Below are 20,330 nucleotides of genomic sequence, written 5' to 3'. Positions count from 1 at the left end.
GGGTGCGACAAAGAGGATGAAAACAACTCTGCTTTGAGCCATGCGAGTCCCTGTGGATTAGTGTCTTTAAGGATTCAGGATGAGAACTGATTTGTCCAGAATGCCCTTCACTGAAACACCAACTTAATGTTCACACTCCAGCTCCAATTCCTCTTAACAAAACAAAGGCCAAGAGACATCAACAGTGAACAGGTGCCACTAGTTATCCTATTGATTGCTCACATGATCTCTTCTCTAATTGCCATGCAACATGGGACATGCAGAAGTGTTTGTCTGTAGTCCTCTGTAATTTCATGTCATTATAATGTGTGACAAGACATGCATTGTTGATTACATTCTGCTCGGTGCTGACCTTCAACAAACTGGTGGACCTGAAGAATAAATGTCCCTACTTATGGCATTTTGACACTCAGCACTAATAGAGCAGAGGGACTTTAGTGGCTGTCAGCACTCAGCATTGAAGACGAGGAGATAAGAGGGGACACAAATTCAGCAAACACTCAGATCCCCCTTAATACTGGCCTTTTCACATAGACATAATGTTTTGTTTTTTTTTCCAGAGTAAAATATTATTTCTGGAAATCATCAAAATAACTTTTTATTAGGTTATTAATAAGATTTTTCACTTACCTTCAAAACTCAATCTCAATAGGATACATGGAAATGCCATTAAATAAACAGTGCGGGAATCATGCTGTTTGTAATCTACAGAATGAATCATTTAACTTTGACTCACCCATTAGATTAATTCTATTTGCATGTGCAAATATTATCTCTTGCAACCATCACTTCTTTGGCAGGCATTACTTCGAAGGTAAGACTTGCCCAAGTGTGCACTGACGAGAAAGTTCATTAAGGAGTTTGCATTTGTTAGTGTGTGTGTCTAAAAGTGCATTTGCTGTGGATGTGTTTTGTTCAGTGTGGGTTGCTGAGACAATAACAATTTGATGAAAGTTGACAGGGTCTGTTGGCAGGGGTAATTGTTTTGACTCTTGGGCTGAATCTCTCTTAGGGCTTTAGCATAACCAGATTAGACAGTAGCGCTGAGTCCCCACACCCTCACTTTATTTTTATCATTAATCAGACGATCGTATACACCCACAGCTTCAACTGCCTGAGCCTGCTGTGGCATTCAGGAGGAAATGTAATAGGACACTGCATGGTGCTGCATTTAGCTTTGGTGCTGCATTTAACTTTGGTGCTGCATTTAACTTTGGTTGTGCAAAAGTGCTCTCTTTAATCCCCTCTCTCCACTCTACTGCCCATGCAGAGCAAAAATCCACATAGCTCATGGTTTCATAGAGAAGCCGCTCTATACCAGAACAAATGCTATTCATCCCGAGATTTATTCATGGAAGTTCCTTTAGCCGAATTCATTTCCTTGATCATTCAACATAGCATTTCTAGTAATGTTACAACTATTTCCTTTCACCTTATGTGCACTTACTGGGCTGGGTATACATATAGATAACCTAGATAACTCATAAGCCTTCTTAATTCAACCTTTTTTTTTCTGCTGAAGAGAGGAAAGGAACAGCATCTCACAAAATAAGGTTCTTGTAGGGACACTTTACATCTAGTGTCTAATTCAGGGTTTAAAAATGAAAAGAACACAAGCATTGAGGACATGCTGTGAAAGAGCTTTGCATGGTTGTTAAGTGAGGGGTTATAAATAAGCTTTATTGTATCACTCCCTCCTGCTTTCCAAACAGCAGTAGTTTTACACCAGAGAGAGCTACTAAGATATTCATCAACTGCTGCTAATTTAATTGGCTCATCTTTGATTACATCTTGGATAATAAGACAGAACAGGGAACCTTGTGTGCATATCAACATAATATAGAGTCATGTACAATAATTAATAGATGAAACGATTTTCAATAACAACAATTATTTTCATTGATATAATCTTTTAAAAAACAAGCTCAAAGTGCTTAATTAAATGCAAAGCTAAATAACTGTGTTTCAAGATTTTTTCTGAATGTCCTGAGTGTGCGTAGAGTTCTCAGGGTTTAAGATAGAGAGTTCCAGAGCTTGAGGTCATAGTAACCACTGCTTTCAGGGTGACCAATCCAGTGTGCTACCAACACACCAACAAGGCAACACAAAGAACTTAAACAACCAAGGCTGTCAGCGGAAAGGGCTGACACACCTGAAAAGGGAGAGCAAAAGGAAAATTTAAACTGCTTAAAATGGCTTTCGCAAGCAAGGAAGAATAGAGAGAACTCGAGAGAGGAATGGCCCCTGATGTTCCCAACACTGAGGCATGGAAGGCCCTAATGAGCTCGGGGTCCAGGATTTGCCATGCAGGGACCCAATGTCCTTGTCCTTCCCCCCCGCTGTCCTGTTCGCGCTGGACTGTGTCGGTTTGCTTGGTCCCCTGGCCTCGCTATTTGGCTGTTGGGGAGGGGCTCTGTCATGGTACGGCCTCTCCCCCGAACATCTCCTTGTGTGTGTTCATCAATGTGGCCAAACCCTCCTTGTGTCTCACACCTGCTCCTCATTGTGTTGTTATCATATGTATAAAAGTCTGTCGTTTACGCGTTTGTGTTGTTGGTGTTTGACTCCATTGGTGTGTGTGTTTGGATGTTACATGTTTCATGTTAAATAAACGTATGCTTATGTTTCATGTGACTCGTCCCCGCATGCTGCCTAAAACCTCCATCATTACAAACTATCTCTAAATAGGATGATATATACTTCAGTTTAGAAACAAAGGCAAATATTTAAAGTCTTTCAGTCCATTACACAAAAATCCAGAATACAAGCCCTTAGGGTTAACCATTAATAGACTGTGTTCTGCACTTTGATAATTGCAACATTCTAACATAATTTTGTACAGCATATCATACACTGATGATCATGCTTATATGTAGTTTTTAATTGTATGTTTATTTTGCTCAAAAATGGATACACAAGTTAATGTCTGCCTTTTGCTGTGTCTTTGTTATTAATTCACTGTCTATTTATATCCTGAGAGAGAAAAACATGAGGGGAAATTAATAAGGAAGCAAATGGCAATAATCACTTTATGCTTGGTCCTGTCTGACACTGTATCAATACAGAGACGTAAATGAGTCTCTGGATGTAACAGCAGGAAAGGCACAGATGTCACTGTCCACTCCAGGTGGGGATGTAAATGGTGAAGTAAAGCACTGGTGTTATTTTATAAAAGATGATTTACAATTATGCTGAGAGAACTCTCAGCCTTGTTGGATCTTGTGTAACACATATAAATGTCCTTGTCAAGTGCTCATTAATTTGATTGGGAGAAGGGGCCTTCAGGAAGGGGCTGTAGGCAGCAGGTCACAAAAAGAAAAATGCTGGCAGTGCAGGCAATGGCTTGGTAAGCACTTTGTTTTTCCCGTTTGATCCATTTGAAAGTTATTTATTCTGGTAAGCTCGAGATAACTCTTCATTGTCCATGTTGGAGTGAGTGAAAGGCAGTTGCTAGAGGGAATGCATGAATGAGGGAGGCTCGGCCTGTTATGTCTCCAAAAGGAATCACTGTTCTGGTGAAAACAGTGAATTTGCCATTTATCAGCTGTGTCAGGCACAGCGGATAGAGTGGCAGAGCAGAGGTTTTAAAGAGCTATCAGCTGCTATGCCTTACTGTGACACATTGGACTGATTAAGTGATGCTGGTGTGCTGATCTGCTGGCAAAGATCAAGCAAAGCTGTCTGGGGACACAGGGAAAGGGCCACACTGGGGATGGGCCACACTTGGGAAGGGCCACATTGCTGGCTTTCTGTCAGGAGATGCCTGAGGAGGGCCACAGCTGCTTCAGTAATGCAGTCTTTTTCATAGCCTGGCACTGGTAGGAATGAAACAGTATTACAGATCTGGTGTCTTGGGAGATCATGGGAGATTTATCAATAATTCAGTCACAGTCATAATTCACAATTTATAATTCAGTCACAGGGTGCATTTGAAGTCAGATAATCTTTTTTTCTCTTTTACTTGCAACCTTTTATGACCTCACTCCAAATATCACAGGGGCCAAAAAGAATAATTCACCAATAACTAAATACTTAAAAATGTAATAAAATTATTATTTTTTTAATTTAATGACAAAATCACAGAGAGGGAAGCAGAAATTAATACTGAATAAATCACATTTACACAAGAGGACAAAGGTATATGTCCTATTCTGCTCACACTGTTATTAAATATAATTTGGTTTATTTTTGTCATTCTACTCACAAAAGATGTTGTGGTCACACTTAATTTTAATGTATCATTAACCATTGCAACATTGTGTCAGCAATAGAAATGAGATGCAAGCAAAAGTAAAATAACTTCTCTGTGAGAGTGAGCGCATTAGTCTGAGCAGGCAAATGCAAAGCACAAAGTGAAAGACAAGAGGAGTTTATGTAGGGAGCGATGTAATAGCGAACAGGTGTGTGCAGTTGCCCATTAGAAATCAGATGGTGAGCAGGGGTGTGATTGGAGGGATTGTTAGGTATGGGGTGATCAGGCTCTGTGATTGGAGCTCATGCAGGTGGCCTATGCCCTATGATTGTCTGGATGCTGACTGATAAGTGATACCCCCTGCAAGGGTCTAGAGGGATGGATGCAGTGGAAATACAACACAAGTTCCAGGTGAAGGATCTGGCTGGCCAAACCCAGTTTTTTTCCTCTGGTTTATAGCCCTACCAGTCAACCTACAGGCACTCCTTGATTCTCCTGGAGGTCAGCAGAGAACTAATGGTGTACATACACTCATGTCCCACATCCCGTGGTGGAGGAGGGTTGGCAGGAAGGTTGGTCAGTGGACCCTGGCATGACTGGCTTAAGCAGGGAGACACATGGCTATCCACAGGCACTTTGATCCTGTAGGTGACTTTGTTAATGTGACATAGTGTAGGGGTCAAAATACCTGGGGTTGCATGCACAAGAGAAGTCATACAATACAGGGACTCCAGAGACTGTAAAGTGTCATCAGCTGGCATTGAGGTGAGGACAGGAAGGAAATGGTAGGCTGAAAAGGAAGTGGAGGTGGCAGAGTCTCGCATCAGACAAAAGGCACTGGTTGGTAGTTTGTGGATGGGCAGAGTGGGCTTGGGTTACTTCCCAAAGACCCAGGTCAGCAAACCCCAGGGCAAGGAGAGACACCATCTACTCCAGGAAGAGATCCGAGCAGGTGTCAGCAGGGTGGTGGGACTCCGGCAACAGTGAGTGTGGACTAGGTGGGAGAACATACTTCAGCGAAGGATTTCCTGGTCAAACATCATGCAGGCAGACTTCCATCGTGTCCGGTTCCTGCAGGCGGTGTACGATGCCCTGCTAAGCCCAGCAAACCTCCATGCTTGGGGAAAGAACAAGACATCTACCTGTCTCCTTTGTTCCGGAAGAGGCTCTTTGGAACATCTCCTCAGCAGCTGCCCAAAGGTACTTGCGGACGGTCACTATCAGTGCTTAAGGCATATATATATATATATATATATATATATATATATATATATATATTAGTATTATGTATGTGAATGCATATTTTTTTTTATATATATATATATATATATATATATATATATATATATATATATATATATATATATATATATATATATAATAATGCATTCACAGTCACAGTACTTCCAAGTAATAATGCAGCTACAGTCAAATGTACAATATGTTTATGGAATTTTGCTGACATTTTTATCCCAAGCAACTGACTACACTTTGAGCAACTGAGAGTTAAGGGTCTTGCTCAGGGGCCCAACAATGACAACTTAGCAGTGGTGGAGCTTCAACTGTCAACCTTCTGATTACTTTCTGATTACTAGTCAACCACATTAACCCCACAAGGTGGTTTATTCCACACAAAACAAGGGGGCAGTGGTAGCTCAGTGGTTAAGGTACTGGTTGCCAGTTCAAGTCCCACCACTGCCACTGTTGGGCTCCTGAGCAACACCTTTAACCCTTGTGTTCAGTCATAACTGTAAGTTGCTTTGAATAAAAGTTTCAGCTAAATGCTGTAAATGTAAATTAGCTAAACTCAAATTCAGTTACCCAAATTCACAATGCAACAATTGTCACCCACATTGAAATTGAACCTAATCACTCATAGTCACAGTCCACCCAGTCACCCACAGTCACAGTCTCAATGTGCCCAGTCTGCCACAATCACAATGCTCTCACACAAAGCAACCCCATTCACATACCCTCAGACACTCATAGTCTGAAAGCAACCACACTCTAATCAAGCCCAGCTTACTTGCAACTCTTTGTATGTGGCATTTAAAAAACATGCTCATTATGACCTTACAATTTTAAAAATAAGACTTCAGAGAACAAATTTTATTAAAAAGAAACAATCTTTATTTCAACTTGTGTTGGCAACATACTTTTTTTTATATAAATGAATGTCTTAACTTGATCACCATATCTTTAATAAAAATAAACATTATTGAAGGTGACTAACAACAACTATGGAAACATGTGCCTTATTTGATCAAAATATATAAGGTCGCATTTGTATACATGTGGAGAAAAACAAATAAATAAACAAAACTCATGTAGAATTCATAAACTGATGAGATGTAATACAGGATTACACAGAATCTCAGTAGAAAGCGCCGACACAGACAAGCTTCATCACCAACTTGGAAATGAGACCATGAGAGACTTTTAAACAGCTTATGCAAAATAAATAAAGACACAAAAATAATAATAAAATAAATAGCAAAATAAATAAAACAAACATTAACAAATTATGTCTACTGCTTTTTTTTGTTAAAGGTGGAACCAATACAAATATAATCAAAACTTCATTCTCAAATGGTCACAGAAGAATGGATCCCTTGTATGTTAAGAAAAGTCATTAAGATAAAAATTCAAAATTAGATTTTACAGGAATTTAAACTCCACTGAAAAATAAATGAAGAGGCCATTAATTCTGCAGGGCAGAGGCCAGTGTTTGGAAATAGGTGCAGTGTTTTGAGGATGTCAGCTGTGTGTAGGACACAAATGTGAAGCTCTAATTCACGTAGACTCATTTTAATATATATTTTTGTCATGCTTCTCATACAGTCCATTTAGCATTCAACTCCCAGGCAAATTTCTGTGAGTTCAAGTCTGAGATGTCCTTCTCATTGTTCATATGACTATTTTCTCCCAAGTCACTTCGCTGAACAATTTCTTGTATTCCATCCTTGATGATGTGCCATAATAGTATATATATTTATTTTTTCATTTATTTTTCCCTTTGCTGTTTGGTACATAAAGTGAAAACACTGGTAGTTGTTGTTTGTTTGGTGTCTTTTAGTTGGCAATCAAGAAAGGGATGAGCTTATGCAGGACAAGCAGCGTTATGTAGAGGAGGGGCTCAGTGGTTGCCATGGTTCCAGAACCTAAATATCAACAAAAGCATAGAAAATGACAATTAGTTCAAAAGGTAAAAATTTAGTATACTTAATATTTTATTTTTATACTTTAAATCAATAATAAACAGCATCTGCAGACAGGTGTGGGGAAGAAAAGAAAGGAAAAAAAAAGTTCTGTGGCTATTTATTCCTTCAGATTCAGTATTTCCTGTCACCAGCATGGCTGTTCCCCATCTTCCAGCCATGTTACTCCTGTCTTGCCTATCACACCCAGCAGGGAGCTCAATGCTGCCACAAAATGGTGGCAGGTTCCCATGGCAATGCTGTAAATCAGGCTTGGCTTCTGCTCTGAGGCTATAAGGAACACCAGTGGTTACATGAGACACATTGTCTCTGTGTGTGCCGGCCTGACATTTCCTCTCTCACAGATTTACAGAGAGCACGGGCCCTGACACTATGAGAAACAGTAAAGACAGTGTTAAATATGAAAGCGCAGCTGGACACACACAAACAAATAAAAACATGTGTCAGTTGAACACATTAGGACAGTTAACACAGCTCTGTGTGTGTGCACTTATGTCTTTCATTTTGTCTTTTCTCTCACTTTTTCTCTCTCTCTCTCTCTCTCACACACACACACACACACACACACACACACACATACACACACACAGCAATTAGTGATTCCTTAGCAGGCCTGAAGCAGTCCTGAGTTTTAGAATATGAAACAAGTGTCTGTTTTCTATAGTGGTGAATTTCCTGTGGCTCCAACTTAGTATTCTCCACAATCAGATGAAACACAGCAGCATGGACAGAATTTTATTCCACACAAACCCAAAGGATTTTATTTCCTTCCACTGGCTGCAATATTCATCCTCCCAGTTTTCCTGCTGCTGTTATGATGTTAATGTGTAAACAGGGAACAAGGCCAGCACAGGTGGCTCTATATCCAGCTGTCAATCACACATCACCTGCCAGGTTTTTACTCTAATTCAAATCTTGAGTTTCCTGAACAATAACTCTTTTTATGTCATTTTCATTAAATCAAACACTACATTCTGACAATTAAAATGTTCTCACAACTTAAACAAAAAAGCAAATCTGTCTATTCTAGTGTTTGAACCTAACCTAGCCCATCAGATTAAGGTGTACAGTTATGTTTCTAACATAATCACAACACATCAACAGAGTAGTTAACGAATCAGCAGTCATTAGTGGCCCAAATGCCTATAACAGCTAGACTACACCCATGTCTGTCAGACCAATACAAATGGATGTTAAACTTTGTTTCCTCTTAATAATCTATTATATAATTCAAGGAACAAACAGTAATTTGGTACACAGTCTCTGTAACATTTCCGAATGCCTGATGAACTATTCCATGTGCTGCTGATCTCACAATATCACCATCTCACAGAGATCTCACCATATTACAATCTCACAGAGATCTCACCACATCAACATCTTGCAGAGATCTCACCACATCAACATCTCACAGATATTTCACCATTTTACCATCTCACAAAGATCTCACCACATCAGCATCTCACAGAGATCTCACCATATCATCTCACACGGATCTCACCATATCATCTCACAGGGATCTCACCATATCAACATTTCACCATATTGATGACATACCAGTATGAGTAAGTGTGTGAGAATATCCTGGAGCTCTCTTTATATTTTATATACATTTTAGGTGTTACGTATTGTTGCCCAATCATTGGACAGTTTGACAGCCACCTTCTAGTGTTCACTGCTGGTCATCTGACCATGAGAGCCATTGCTGAGCAGATGTTATTTGGGTAGAAGACCATTCTCAAAATAGCCATGTAAACCATGTTAGCTCATCTATACCAAACCCATCAATTCCAAACTCATCTTTACCAAACTTATCTTTGGCAAGCACAAAAAGCTCAAACCAAAAGTCTTGGAGGGTACTGTACTTTCGCATGGCAAGAAATAAAATACTTCACAGTTCACGATTATATTTACCATGTTATACCATTATATCATCGGTGCACATATGTGTTCCATGCTTTAAGTTACAACCATTTTTCAATGTCCTTCTGTGTAGAAACATGATAAAGTTGAATACAGCTGGATTCAATACATGTGTGTGTGTGTCTGTGTGTGTTTGTTACTAAATGTTTGGTTGAGGGTTGGGGTTATGTATTAAACTATAATACTAGGTAAAACCAAGCTTTAATTGAAAATCATGTGTAATGTAGCTTTAAGCAATGTAAAACACATTTAGTCATGAATATAATCAAAACATCCAAGGATTTGTCAGTTTTGTTAATGGCATCTGCCACATTGAAGTCATAAATCACATCATTACAATTTTAATGTTTACTAAGAACCTTGATAATTTTGCTTAAAAAGAGCTATTCAATGACATGAGCTCTCACAATGGTTGTTAAAAAGGTGCCAATATTCACTTAGACAGTACAGCTGATGGTGCTTAGGTTAAGATTTCTAAACTATTTGTGAATAAGCAATACCAAATAGCTATACACCACCTGTGTGGGCAAAGTATAAGAAACACACCCTGCAATGGTGCTGAGGGTTAGCGTTAACCGTAACCCTAACCTGAACCCTAAATACACCCCATGATTGTGCTGAGAGTTAGGGATAACCGTAACCCTAACCTGAACCATAAACACACTTCATAATTGTGCTGAGAGTTAGGGTTAACTGTAACCCTAACCCTAGTCTGGCAAATACACCCCATGGTGGTGCTGAGGAGTGGAACTGGTCTGTTTCAGCTTGGCTGATTTAAGGTGATTTTGGTAACATGAATATATGCAACATTAAGATGCAATTTGAATAATATTCTAATTATACAGATTTCTTGCAATGAATTATTTCATACTTACTTCCACTGTAGAAAGAAGCAAAAACAAACAAAAATATATGTTTGTAAATTATAAGTGTCTAAATTATAATTAACAAATGGAAAAAGCGAGTTCTATTGTAGAGCCCAGCATCAGTTATGAGAATATGTGTAATATGTGTAATCTGTGTAATAATATGTGTAATATGTGTATCGCATCATATCGCATTATAGGCGTGTTTACTAGTGTCATTCAAGGTTCACATATGAAAATAACACTACTTAACACTGAATAAGTTAAACAATTAAGGTTAATACTTTGAATCTGGGTGAACAAGTACACTAACTAGCTATCTAATCCCATTACCATGCAATTTAACAATTTAACAATGCTGTCTGTCTAAATTTAACTATTGGCATGACTAAATATGATCATCAAAAATCATCAAAATAAATCAACTAAAAATGTAAATGTACACAATGAAAGAATAACAAAAACAGCTACATTTGTAAATGTATTCTTGATGTCCATTTTATCAAAATGAAGCAATGGAACGCTCAGCTGTTGAACAGTAATAAGGTCATAATCAGGTCATTGTAAGGTCCTAATAAAGTCTAAGATCATAACAGAGTCATAGCGTTAGAAGACAGTTGACTTCTGCTGCCTTCCAAATGGGATAGCCTTCATCTAAGGAGGAACTCATGGTGCCTAAAAATGCAGCCTCCCAAATGCACCACAGCACTGGTTCTTCAATCTAGATTGGTGAGTACTTAAGCATTTACACTGAAGTTATGGGATAGCTGAATTTCATGTGAATTTAAGTTAGCAGGTTTTATCCTCACCGTACAAGCCAATTAGTTACACAATATAATTTGACACATATTGTAATGAGGGAACACACGTTATATATAACAAAAATGCAACATTTAAAATACTATATGAATGTTACTTAATAGATTGAGAGAGAAAGGTAGAGGACGAGAGAGGGAGAGTGAGGGAAACAAAGAGAGAAAGACCCAGGTCGAGATTTCTCCAAGTTTAACTCCTTAGTCCACCAGCTCCACTCAGCTCCACCCTCAGATCCACCTCCACCCTCACCTGCACTCCAACTCTCCTCCTAAAACCCTCCACCCCCAGGCCCAGACCCCTTTAAGTCTCATCTTCATTAAGAACAGAGTTTGCCACCATTGACCAATTAAAAGTTACCGCATAGTGGCATCACCAACCCAAATCACAGCTGACGGTATGACACCAATTTACAATCCTGAACAACAGACCATTTGTGATGGAGTAGTGCCAATGTGACTGTGGTGACCTGATTACCCTGATCTCTGTGAGATGTGCACATCAGTGGGGGTAGAAAAAAACTTCATAGATATGAGCTTGTTCTACAACAGAAATAATATTATCAATAATAAGAATTAAAATAATAACGAGGAACACACCTCACAGAAAATCATATTGTGAATTGCATTATCTGGTCTGCAAAGGTGATACTAGAAAGTCATCAGAAAATACTGCAAAGAAAAGATATCAACCATCACTGCAACTAAAATGTATGTTTTATTTCCAACATTTATATATTTGGATCGATAAAAATAATGGATGTGTTACACTGGGGGCCAAGGAGAAAATCTCTTTCTTTTGTACCTTACCAGCTAGAAGCTGAGGTCTGTTAAACACTGTTTTTATCCCATATTTTACATAGTCATAGTCCAAGTAATGAATTTCCTACTCTGCACATTTACTAGCGCACATTCATACTAGTTATCTGGCTAACAGGTACATGGTTTGCATACTGTCATGTAAAGACTAATGATTAAACGAAGGCTAGTCCCCAGATTTCCGGGTGTCATAAGAGGTCCCTCTGTTTCCGATGGTAGCCCAGCAGCTGCACCATGTCCAGGGTTACAGAGATGCATCTCCTCCCTGTTCTCAACCTTACACCCCCTCTCTTCCTCTACAGTGTTATTAGAGCTGCTGCTCTCTGTCGTTATCCTCTCCATTCCTCGCCATGTTCCTTTCTTTCACCCACTCCATCGTTTGATTCTTCTCTGCTCTATAATTTTCTCTCTTTATGTATCTTGCAGTAACTCTGCCAAACAAAAGCTAGATGGAGACAGAGGCAGTCTTTGATTTCCCTGCTGCAAGCTGTATCTGTAATACTGAGCTCAATGGCCCAGAATGAGCAAAGCCAAGAAGAAACAATTAACACTTGCACCCAGAGACCTCCCACACAGCCACACTGCACGCAGTGAGAAAGCACAAATGCTTACAGTGAATGTACACTCTCAGAGGAGACCAGCAACTGCAAAAGGCTCATCAGGTAGTGTGAAAGCACTCCTGCCAGCTCCACAGTCTGCCAGTCTACCACCTGCTGAACTTGGTGCACTTATGATTAAATTGTTGTTTTTATTTCCAGACAGAAATAAAATGTAAGTCAATGTGACTGGACTTCCATGTGACTGGACTTCCTTTAATACCTAGGTTCATTCCGCCAGTCCTTGGATGACTGGAAAATGTCCTCCAGATTGTAATGCACAATCATGAAGTCACTGTTTACTAATAACTGAAAACCTATTATACTTAAATATACAAAAACACATGAAATTATTTTAGCAGACCATTGATATTGTACTCAATGTTATACTTGCCAAATATTATACAGAATAAACACATCCCTTTAAAAAACAAAAAGATGTCAGAAGCAAAGAAAGAACAAACTGAAGGGATGTCAAGGCTTATGTAGCATGCAACATTGTATAGTGAAGGTCACCTTGAAAGAATGTGGTATTGTCCTCTTCTACTTTGTAAAACAACATGTTTCATAAGACTAATGAATGCCTAGGACAGGTGGGCCCCCTCTCACACCTCACTAGGATTACGATTAGGGTTTCACACCTCACTATGGGCCAGTTGCTCTAGAGGTCAGAGGTACATTCAAATATTCCTGTTTCTGAATGTGAATTTACAGAAAGATCCCACCCCTCATTACCCAAAGTGTGGTTCTAAATTGAAGGCTTTGGAAGCCTGTTTAATAGGGAGCATGAAACAATCTTATCTCTCAATCTTGACAATCCTTAGCAAGCGTTATTCCACTCCTCTGTCCCACAACATTTAGCAGTTAAGCATACAATTTACTTGTTAGACAAATTTGCCAAGATTCACCAAAACACTTCTTTCTTGAATTATTCCTTGGACTACAATTAAGAGGTTAATTATGGAAAATCACAAATCATCTTTTTTAATCATGATTCCTAAAGTTCCTACAAAGACATTTTGCACGACCACTTTGAAATGAGAAATGAACAAACCAGGAGAGTATCAGCTCGTGACAAACCTTTGACAAACAAAAGTTTTTTCTTTGCTAAAAAGGGCATTTTGGCACAAATATGGCACAACAAATGCAGTAAGAGGCCCACTGCAATGTGCAGAGAAGCAGTGAGGTTAGGGTGCAGTTATGGTTATGGTTATGGTGAAGGTTAGTGTGCAGTGAGGGTTAGGATGAAGGTTTGGGTGCAGTGAGGGTTAGGGTGCAATGAGGTTAGGGTGAAAGTTAGGGTGCAGTGAGGGTTAGGGTGCAGTGAGATTAGGTTGCAGAGAGGGTAGGGTACAGTGAGGGTTAGGATGAAGGTTAGGGTTCAGTGAGGGTTAGGGTAAAGGTTAGGGTGAAGTTAGGGTGAAGGTTAGGATGCAGTGAAGTTTAGGGTGACGATTAGGGAGTAGTGAGGTTAGAGTGCAGTGAGGGTTAGGGTTATCAGCTCAAGGGCACCCCTGCATTCTTCTTATTTTTATTACTTGTTATTGTTTTATTATATATTAATTGATCCTGTCACTCAGTGAGATGACCCAGCAGGGAACAACAACAGTTGCACATGTTTCCAAGAGAGGCAAAAAGGGAAAGACTTATGTGTGTGTGTGTGTGTGTGTGTGTGTGTGTGTGTGTGTGTGTGTGTGTGTGTGTGTGTGTGTGTGTGTGTGTGTGTGTGTGTGTGTGTGTTTGATGGAGCATATTTTCTCGTTTTCTTCAGCAAACACTGTTACTGTTGCCACAATGGAGAGTAGTAATTTTTCAAACATTGCAGACTGCTCTTTAACCTTCACCATCCAATGACAAATATGTTGACGTGTTTGCCTGAGTACAACAAACAAAAAAAACAAAAACAAAACTATGACAAACACTCTATCTTTCTGTCAGTGCTGAAGTGTGAGGAAGGCCCTTGCTGTATTTGATTTAGCTGGGGAAATATAAAAAATGACAGCTTACATAGATGCTACTGGATAGTACCAAATGAATATGACTGACCCTGAATGAACAGGCAGATATATACACATTTCTCTTCACACCAGTCACTGTGCAGCTGCATTGTCTCACTGAAACTAAAGCTGCATGAAGTCAGGGACACATTTTTCAACACACCAGCAAAGCATACAGGAATTAACATACATTCTAACACTATCAGTGAATATAACTACAAAAAAACAAGCCAGAAAACAAACAAATGAATAAAATGACACAGCTAAACAATTAAACACTATTACACTATTAAACATATACTCAAAATCACCCATATAAAGAACAAAAAGAAGACATTATTACAATGTTTTGTTCTATTAAGAAGACACACCCAGGAGCTAACAGTCTATGAATATACAGACACTTTATTTAAAAATACAGCTGATGTATATCCAACCAAGCAACATTTATGGCCCTGGTTATAGACTAGTGAATCTACCATATTTTCTATTTGAGGACAAATATTATGAATGTTTATCTTTTACTCTAATACATAATAGAGCTAGACAGACAGAGACAGACACATGAACATGAAGGAACAGTGTCGGCCCAGCTAATGTCCAGCATGCTTGCCAAATGACTGCCCCCATGTCTTATTGCACTGAAGACAGAATTGGCTGGGCATACTGGCAGGCAGGCGCACCCACACGCGGACACACACACACACACACACACACACTCAGCAAGATCACTGGATTGGATCCAAACAACTCCCTATACATCTGGTAACATCTGAACTAAATTTACTCTGTGTAATGATGTTGGAAAATATTTAATTGTTATTTAAATACCCAGCAACAAACTGTAGGTGTTTATTATATCATATTCACAATAATAAGAGCTTGCTGGTAATCCTTCTTTTAGCATTTTTAGTCTTTAAGGAGTTTATTGATTTTTTACTTGGAAAATTACATTAATATGCATGGCAACATCATGATAAGTTGATAACAAAAAGAAATGTATTTCTGCTGCTTTACCTTAGAGTGCTAAAAAGCCACATGTTAGCAGACAGAAATACTGTGAACATGTTCTGTAAAATTTCCTGGATACTAATAAACAGCCCAAATATTGCTTCAACTAAACAGTATCTGATGTCTGCCTAACATCCTACTAAAATCAATTAATAAATCAAATGAACCAATCATAATAAACACCTGGCAAACGATCAATTAAATAATTAACATCTGATGTGCAGAAACATTTAAAAAGTCAAACATTTTCTCTTTCATTGAAAAGCAGTTTAGCTTTAACAGGATGTAGATACATACAACTGTTTTATGTGTCACTTTATTATTTTAATGACAAAATTACAATGCTTGTGTACTATTTATGTTACGATTACTTTAAAATATACCAGTGTCTTCATAATCCTATCCAAGCTGTCACAACCATATAAATGTTTGGATTACAGACACTACCATTACATAGCAGGCCTGACAAGTTTGTCTATGGTTGTAAGTTCAGGAGTTATACAAACTTCCAGAAGAAACAGAGTATCATGCACTTTTCTGTAATTTCATCGTTAGTCTCTAAGCCTCCAGGGTTCATGAAAAACCCAGCCAGGTCAAATACTCCAGTGTTATAATTAAAAATGTTCAGTCAGCACAAGCCCAGCCTGGGGCAGTGGTACCTCAGTGGCTAAGGTACTTGACTAGTAATTGGAAGGTTGTCAGTTCAAGCACCACCAAGGAGCCTCTGTTTGGCCCTTGCACAAGGCCCTTAACTGTTCAAGTTGTGCTCAGTCATCATTGTAAGTTGTTTTGGATAAAAGCATCAGCTCAATACCATAAATGTGAGTCCAGTCTTCATAATCTCTTACATCACTATGATGGCTACAAGACTAATCCTTCCACCTCTCCAACAGACCATCACAAGCAATTTAAAGAACACCTGCAGCACAGGTACCTGGTCTGTGAGCATTCTGCTGTAGCTGTGAATGACTGCTCTGTAAACATCCTCCTGTAGCTGTGTTTGATTTTAAACATCGTCCTGGAGCTGTGTTTCACTGTGTTTAAGATCTCATGATTACTGTACTACTCCCATGTCTACAGGTGTCATCATGCTGGGGTTCCTTCACTAACCCATGCTGGAGTTCCTTCAATAACCCATAGTGGGGGTTCCTTCACTAACCCATGCTGGGAGTTCCTCCAGTAATCTCCCCAGAAAAAGAGCTCTGAGCTCCTGGCCACAGACAGAGACACTGTAATCTTTGCATGAGAGATATCCCTCTTACACACCTCTGCCCACACTCTGACAAAGTGATAGTGAAGGTCACACATACACGCAAATACTTGGACAGGCACATGCATGTAGTTTTTATCCAGCCCAGCTACTGTGTCAGCACACAGAGTCTAGATATGGCACAGGAGGTTCCAACAAAGACTGCAAAATGTATTTATACAGGGACATACTTTACCAGTCAGTGGTGTGTTTGTTGCTTCTGTGTTTGTGTGTGTGTGTGTGTGTGAGTGTGTGTGTGTGTGCGTGCGCACGCACACATGTGCATGCACATGTATACATACAACTACAATACATATAAAAGTGTATTCAGAAGTAAATTCAAAGGCAGAGATTATCAGTACAAACTGCCACTGAGACTTTGTACTGAAACAAAACCAGAACAAAAGCTACGACTGAATTTAGACCAGTTTTTGTTTTCTTGACCACTGGGTGTCACTATTGCCCTTCCACTCACCGGCTCCGTGCTGCTGTCTGAGAATTGACGCATTACCCGGCCGAGGCGACGCCGAAGACTTTGCTGCAGAGGCGGTTGTTGTCACTGATGCAGGAGCAGGGCCAATACCGCCCAGCGGAGGCACGCGGGACTTTCCATGGCCTGGTTCCGAAGTGGCCCGGCCACCCGCTGCAGTGTTGCTATTCCTTAGTGACCACCGGTTTTGGATATGAGACACGGCCTCTTCAGCCACCATGCCTTCGCGCGGCGTCACGCGTAGAGTGGCCTGGACCTTGTATTCCTGAGTTTCGTCAGAGTACAAGTCCGAAACACGGCATTCATATACCCCTTCATCCTCCTTACGCACGTTGGACAGACTGAGCTTGTGAGAAATGGCGTTTCCCTGCACTCTCACGGTCTGTTTATTATGTAAAAAGGAAATGGAGAAGCAGGCAAACGTTAAAATAACGTCACTGAAACCGCTAGAGGACATTAGAGTGAGGGTTGTCTGTTTTCATAAATTTTCACAGCACTCCGTATACAACATGGCCGATTTGTTGTTCTGATTTAGTATAAAGATGAATGTAAGGAGAAATTATTTGCAAAATAGAGATCTGCACGGGGTTTGTCAATACATTTACATGCGTTTCATGTAAATGCAATGATTCATGGACCTGTTTAAAAGTCAGTTATCTGAACCCCGTGATTCTCATTTGCGTTATCTATATAAAATGTTTGTTGCAGAATCTGCAAATGGACTGAGTCAAAGATTTGTTTATCTATTTAAAACATAAACTGATTTTTTCCCTTTGGAATGATTAGTTACGGGATCAAGTTAAAACATTTCATTTACCAGTTTCTCTCATATTTAAACCCATTTGTAACATCACATCTTACACACTTATTTCCAAATTAACCTGGATGCTTTAGCGAGATGTTTAGTAAAACAATATCTGTTTAGGACGGTCACAGCTAATTAATGCTTATTTGATTTAAATACTTACGCTTATTTTTGTGGCGTCCCTTGGGGCAACCTATAACAAATTAAAACAACGTATGAAGCTTTCAGATCTCATATTTTCTTTTTTCAAGCTTCTTTCCTCTGAGCTACTACAAAGCACTTAGCGGCAGGAGTTGCATGGACAGCAACAGTTGAAAATCCCCAGCTCTCATCTGAGCCGTAATTTGGAAGTGATTATAAGACTGTTGAATATATGTTTTAAGCCCATTAGTTCTAGACATTCTACACATATCTTCGTCATTACAGAAGTACCCCATGGTGTTGCTCTTATTATCTCTATCGACTTGGCATTGGACGTATCCTGCACTTGCTTTTAAACCCAACAAGTGGCTTTTGTAGTACGCGTGAGAGGACTCCCCTTCACGCCCACCCATGGTGCAAAATACACAATATTTACATTGGATCGCGTCAGTTCAGTTAATTGGTACCACATATGACACAAATCTATCAAAGACTCGGCTGACGCACACCAAGCCCTGTCGCATCCTACTTCGGCCGTGGCACAATAGAACGGTGATCATTATTCTTGGCGCCACTCGTTCTCTATGTGTCTTAGAGATGCAACGCTAATGGCAGATTTATCCAGTTCTTCGTTAAATAAAAACGAATTACCTTAGGTCTGTTAGCTGGGGCGCTAATTTGCAGTTCTTGTGCCAGCTCTCTTGGGGCTGCTTCCTGGAGGTACCACCACTGGATCTCCAGAGAGAACGGGGAGGCTCCGACAGCCCGAAAAGCACACGGCATCTCAATGTCCTCGCCCTCACCCACAGTCACATCCTTTGGCACTTCGGTAAAAGTGGCTGAGGCAGAAAAGCGAAGACTGTCGTTACTTGCGAACGCTGCGAATTCGAAAACGCGCATAACACGTAACACTTTGTGGGGTTTTAATAATTAAAATAAATTGTATTCCTTTTTATACACTAAGTAGTGTATTATTTCCCAGTCACGCTGCATAGTAACAAAATGTGCAGAGTTCATCTAAATGTCGCCCTCGATAATTATGCAGTCTTGCTTACATATGTAACTTGTTTTAAAAGCATGGTATACCTACTAAAGTAGCGGTGATTTACAGAATGTGTGCGCTGTGAAATTTTACACAACTCATTTGGTCGATCGTCAACAAGAAAATAATATCCTAGGACAGAAGAAAACTTAAGTATTTTAAATAAAGTATTTAGAGACACTCTGAAACACAACGGGGTTGAGACGTTGGAACCTTCTGACCAGAACGACCGATCAAGTTTACTCACCATTTACATAGAATAGTAGGGGAGCGTTTAGAATGAAATAATACAGGACGCCGCCGAGTCCTTGTTTTTCCATCTCATTCGGTGGTTTCGATCAGAGAACGAATGAAAATGGTCATTTGACCAGACAGAGATTATTTCATTGCCATTTCCATTCTGTGTCTTTAATTTGGGTTTTGTATTAATAGTTTATTTCCTTAAAATGCTAATTATAGATTTGAAATTCCCGAGTAGCGTACTCCAAACGGTGCTGCGTCAGTCAGACAAATTGTACAATCCAAAGGTGCGGACTAGAATACCCTTCTCCGCACGATCGTATATGTTCAGCAAAATTTCTGTAGACTGTTTTCTTGAGCAAGTATCCTTAGAGGCTGAGATTGTTTTATTCCCCGATTTGTTTCATGTCAGGGCGCAACTTCTCTTCACCAGTGAAAAATATTCTCACTCTGACCCCAACATAAAGGGAAACATATCGGCAGTCTTTTCCACCTCCCATCACAAAACAATCCAGTGTCCAATCCAGAAAAACAACACTTTGCGTTGGAGGACGATTTTTCCACTATCTTTAAGAGAGGAATGTTTAATACCTAAACCAGGAGCACCAGTCGATAGTTCCCTCTAGCGCCACCGGAAACCTCTGCTTTGTGTGTGAGCGCGTAACAGTGAGGAGGCGCTTTGGCATTTCCAAACCCACGAGCTCAGTGTGGCATGCGCGCGCGATACCACTGACAGCAATGACGAGCTCTGGAAGCGATCCAACCTTCCCTGCCTCTCAAATCGGCCTCATCCTCAGCCTATGAGGAGAAACCGCGCGATCTGACGAGCATGTCAAATTCCAGTCCTGAAAAAATATAGAAACTTTGTGATTTATGTTGTTTCTTCTCATAAAGATCAACAAGCAAACTAATTATCACACGAATACCTT

The 20,330-nt window shown here is 39.8% G+C and overlaps 1 protein-coding gene across 1 annotated transcript; it reads right to left on the bottom strand.

Moving 5' to 3' along the window:
• Nucleotides 1-6,299: 6,299 nt before the first annotated feature.
• vstm2b (V-set and transmembrane domain containing 2B) lies at nt 6,300-20,077 on the bottom strand. The gene is made up of 5 exons (XM_027022917.3): nt 19,409-20,077; nt 18,771-18,958; nt 18,142-18,171; nt 17,159-17,555; nt 6,300-7,353 (listed from the first exon to the last, which is right to left on the bottom strand). The coding sequence occupies exons 1-5, from the start codon at nt 19,479-19,481 to the stop codon at nt 7,265-7,267; spliced, it is 777 nt and encodes a 258-aa protein (XP_026878718.2). The 5' UTR covers nt 19,482-20,077; the 3' UTR covers nt 6,300-7,264.
• Between the last annotated feature and the right edge of the window lie 253 nt (nt 20,078-20,330).

This window comes from Electrophorus electricus, chromosome 23 (assembly GCF_041902795.1).
Source record: "Electrophorus electricus isolate QZ-2024a chromosome 23, ASM4190279v1, whole genome shotgun sequence".
Lineage (NCBI taxonomy): Eukaryota > Metazoa > Chordata > Actinopteri > Gymnotiformes > Gymnotidae > Electrophorus > Electrophorus electricus.
Note: the sequence above shows the minus strand (reverse complement) of the source record. Positions and strands in the feature narration are given on the sequence as shown.

Excerpts from the sequence above, each read along its gene's own strand:
- vstm2b (XM_027022917.3), bottom strand. The coding sequence starts at position 19,481 with ATGGAAAAACAAGGACTCGGCGGCGTCCTGTATTATTTCATTCTAAAC. Across the intron at positions 18,172-18,770 it reads CCCCAGCTAACAGACCTAAG|GTTGCCCCAAGGGACGCCAC; the intron begins GTAATTCGTTTT and ends AATTTGTTATAG. Across the intron at positions 17,556-18,141 it reads GGGACGCCACAAAAATAAGC|ACCGTGAGAGTGCAGGGAAA; the intron begins GTAAGTATTTAA and ends CATAATAAACAG.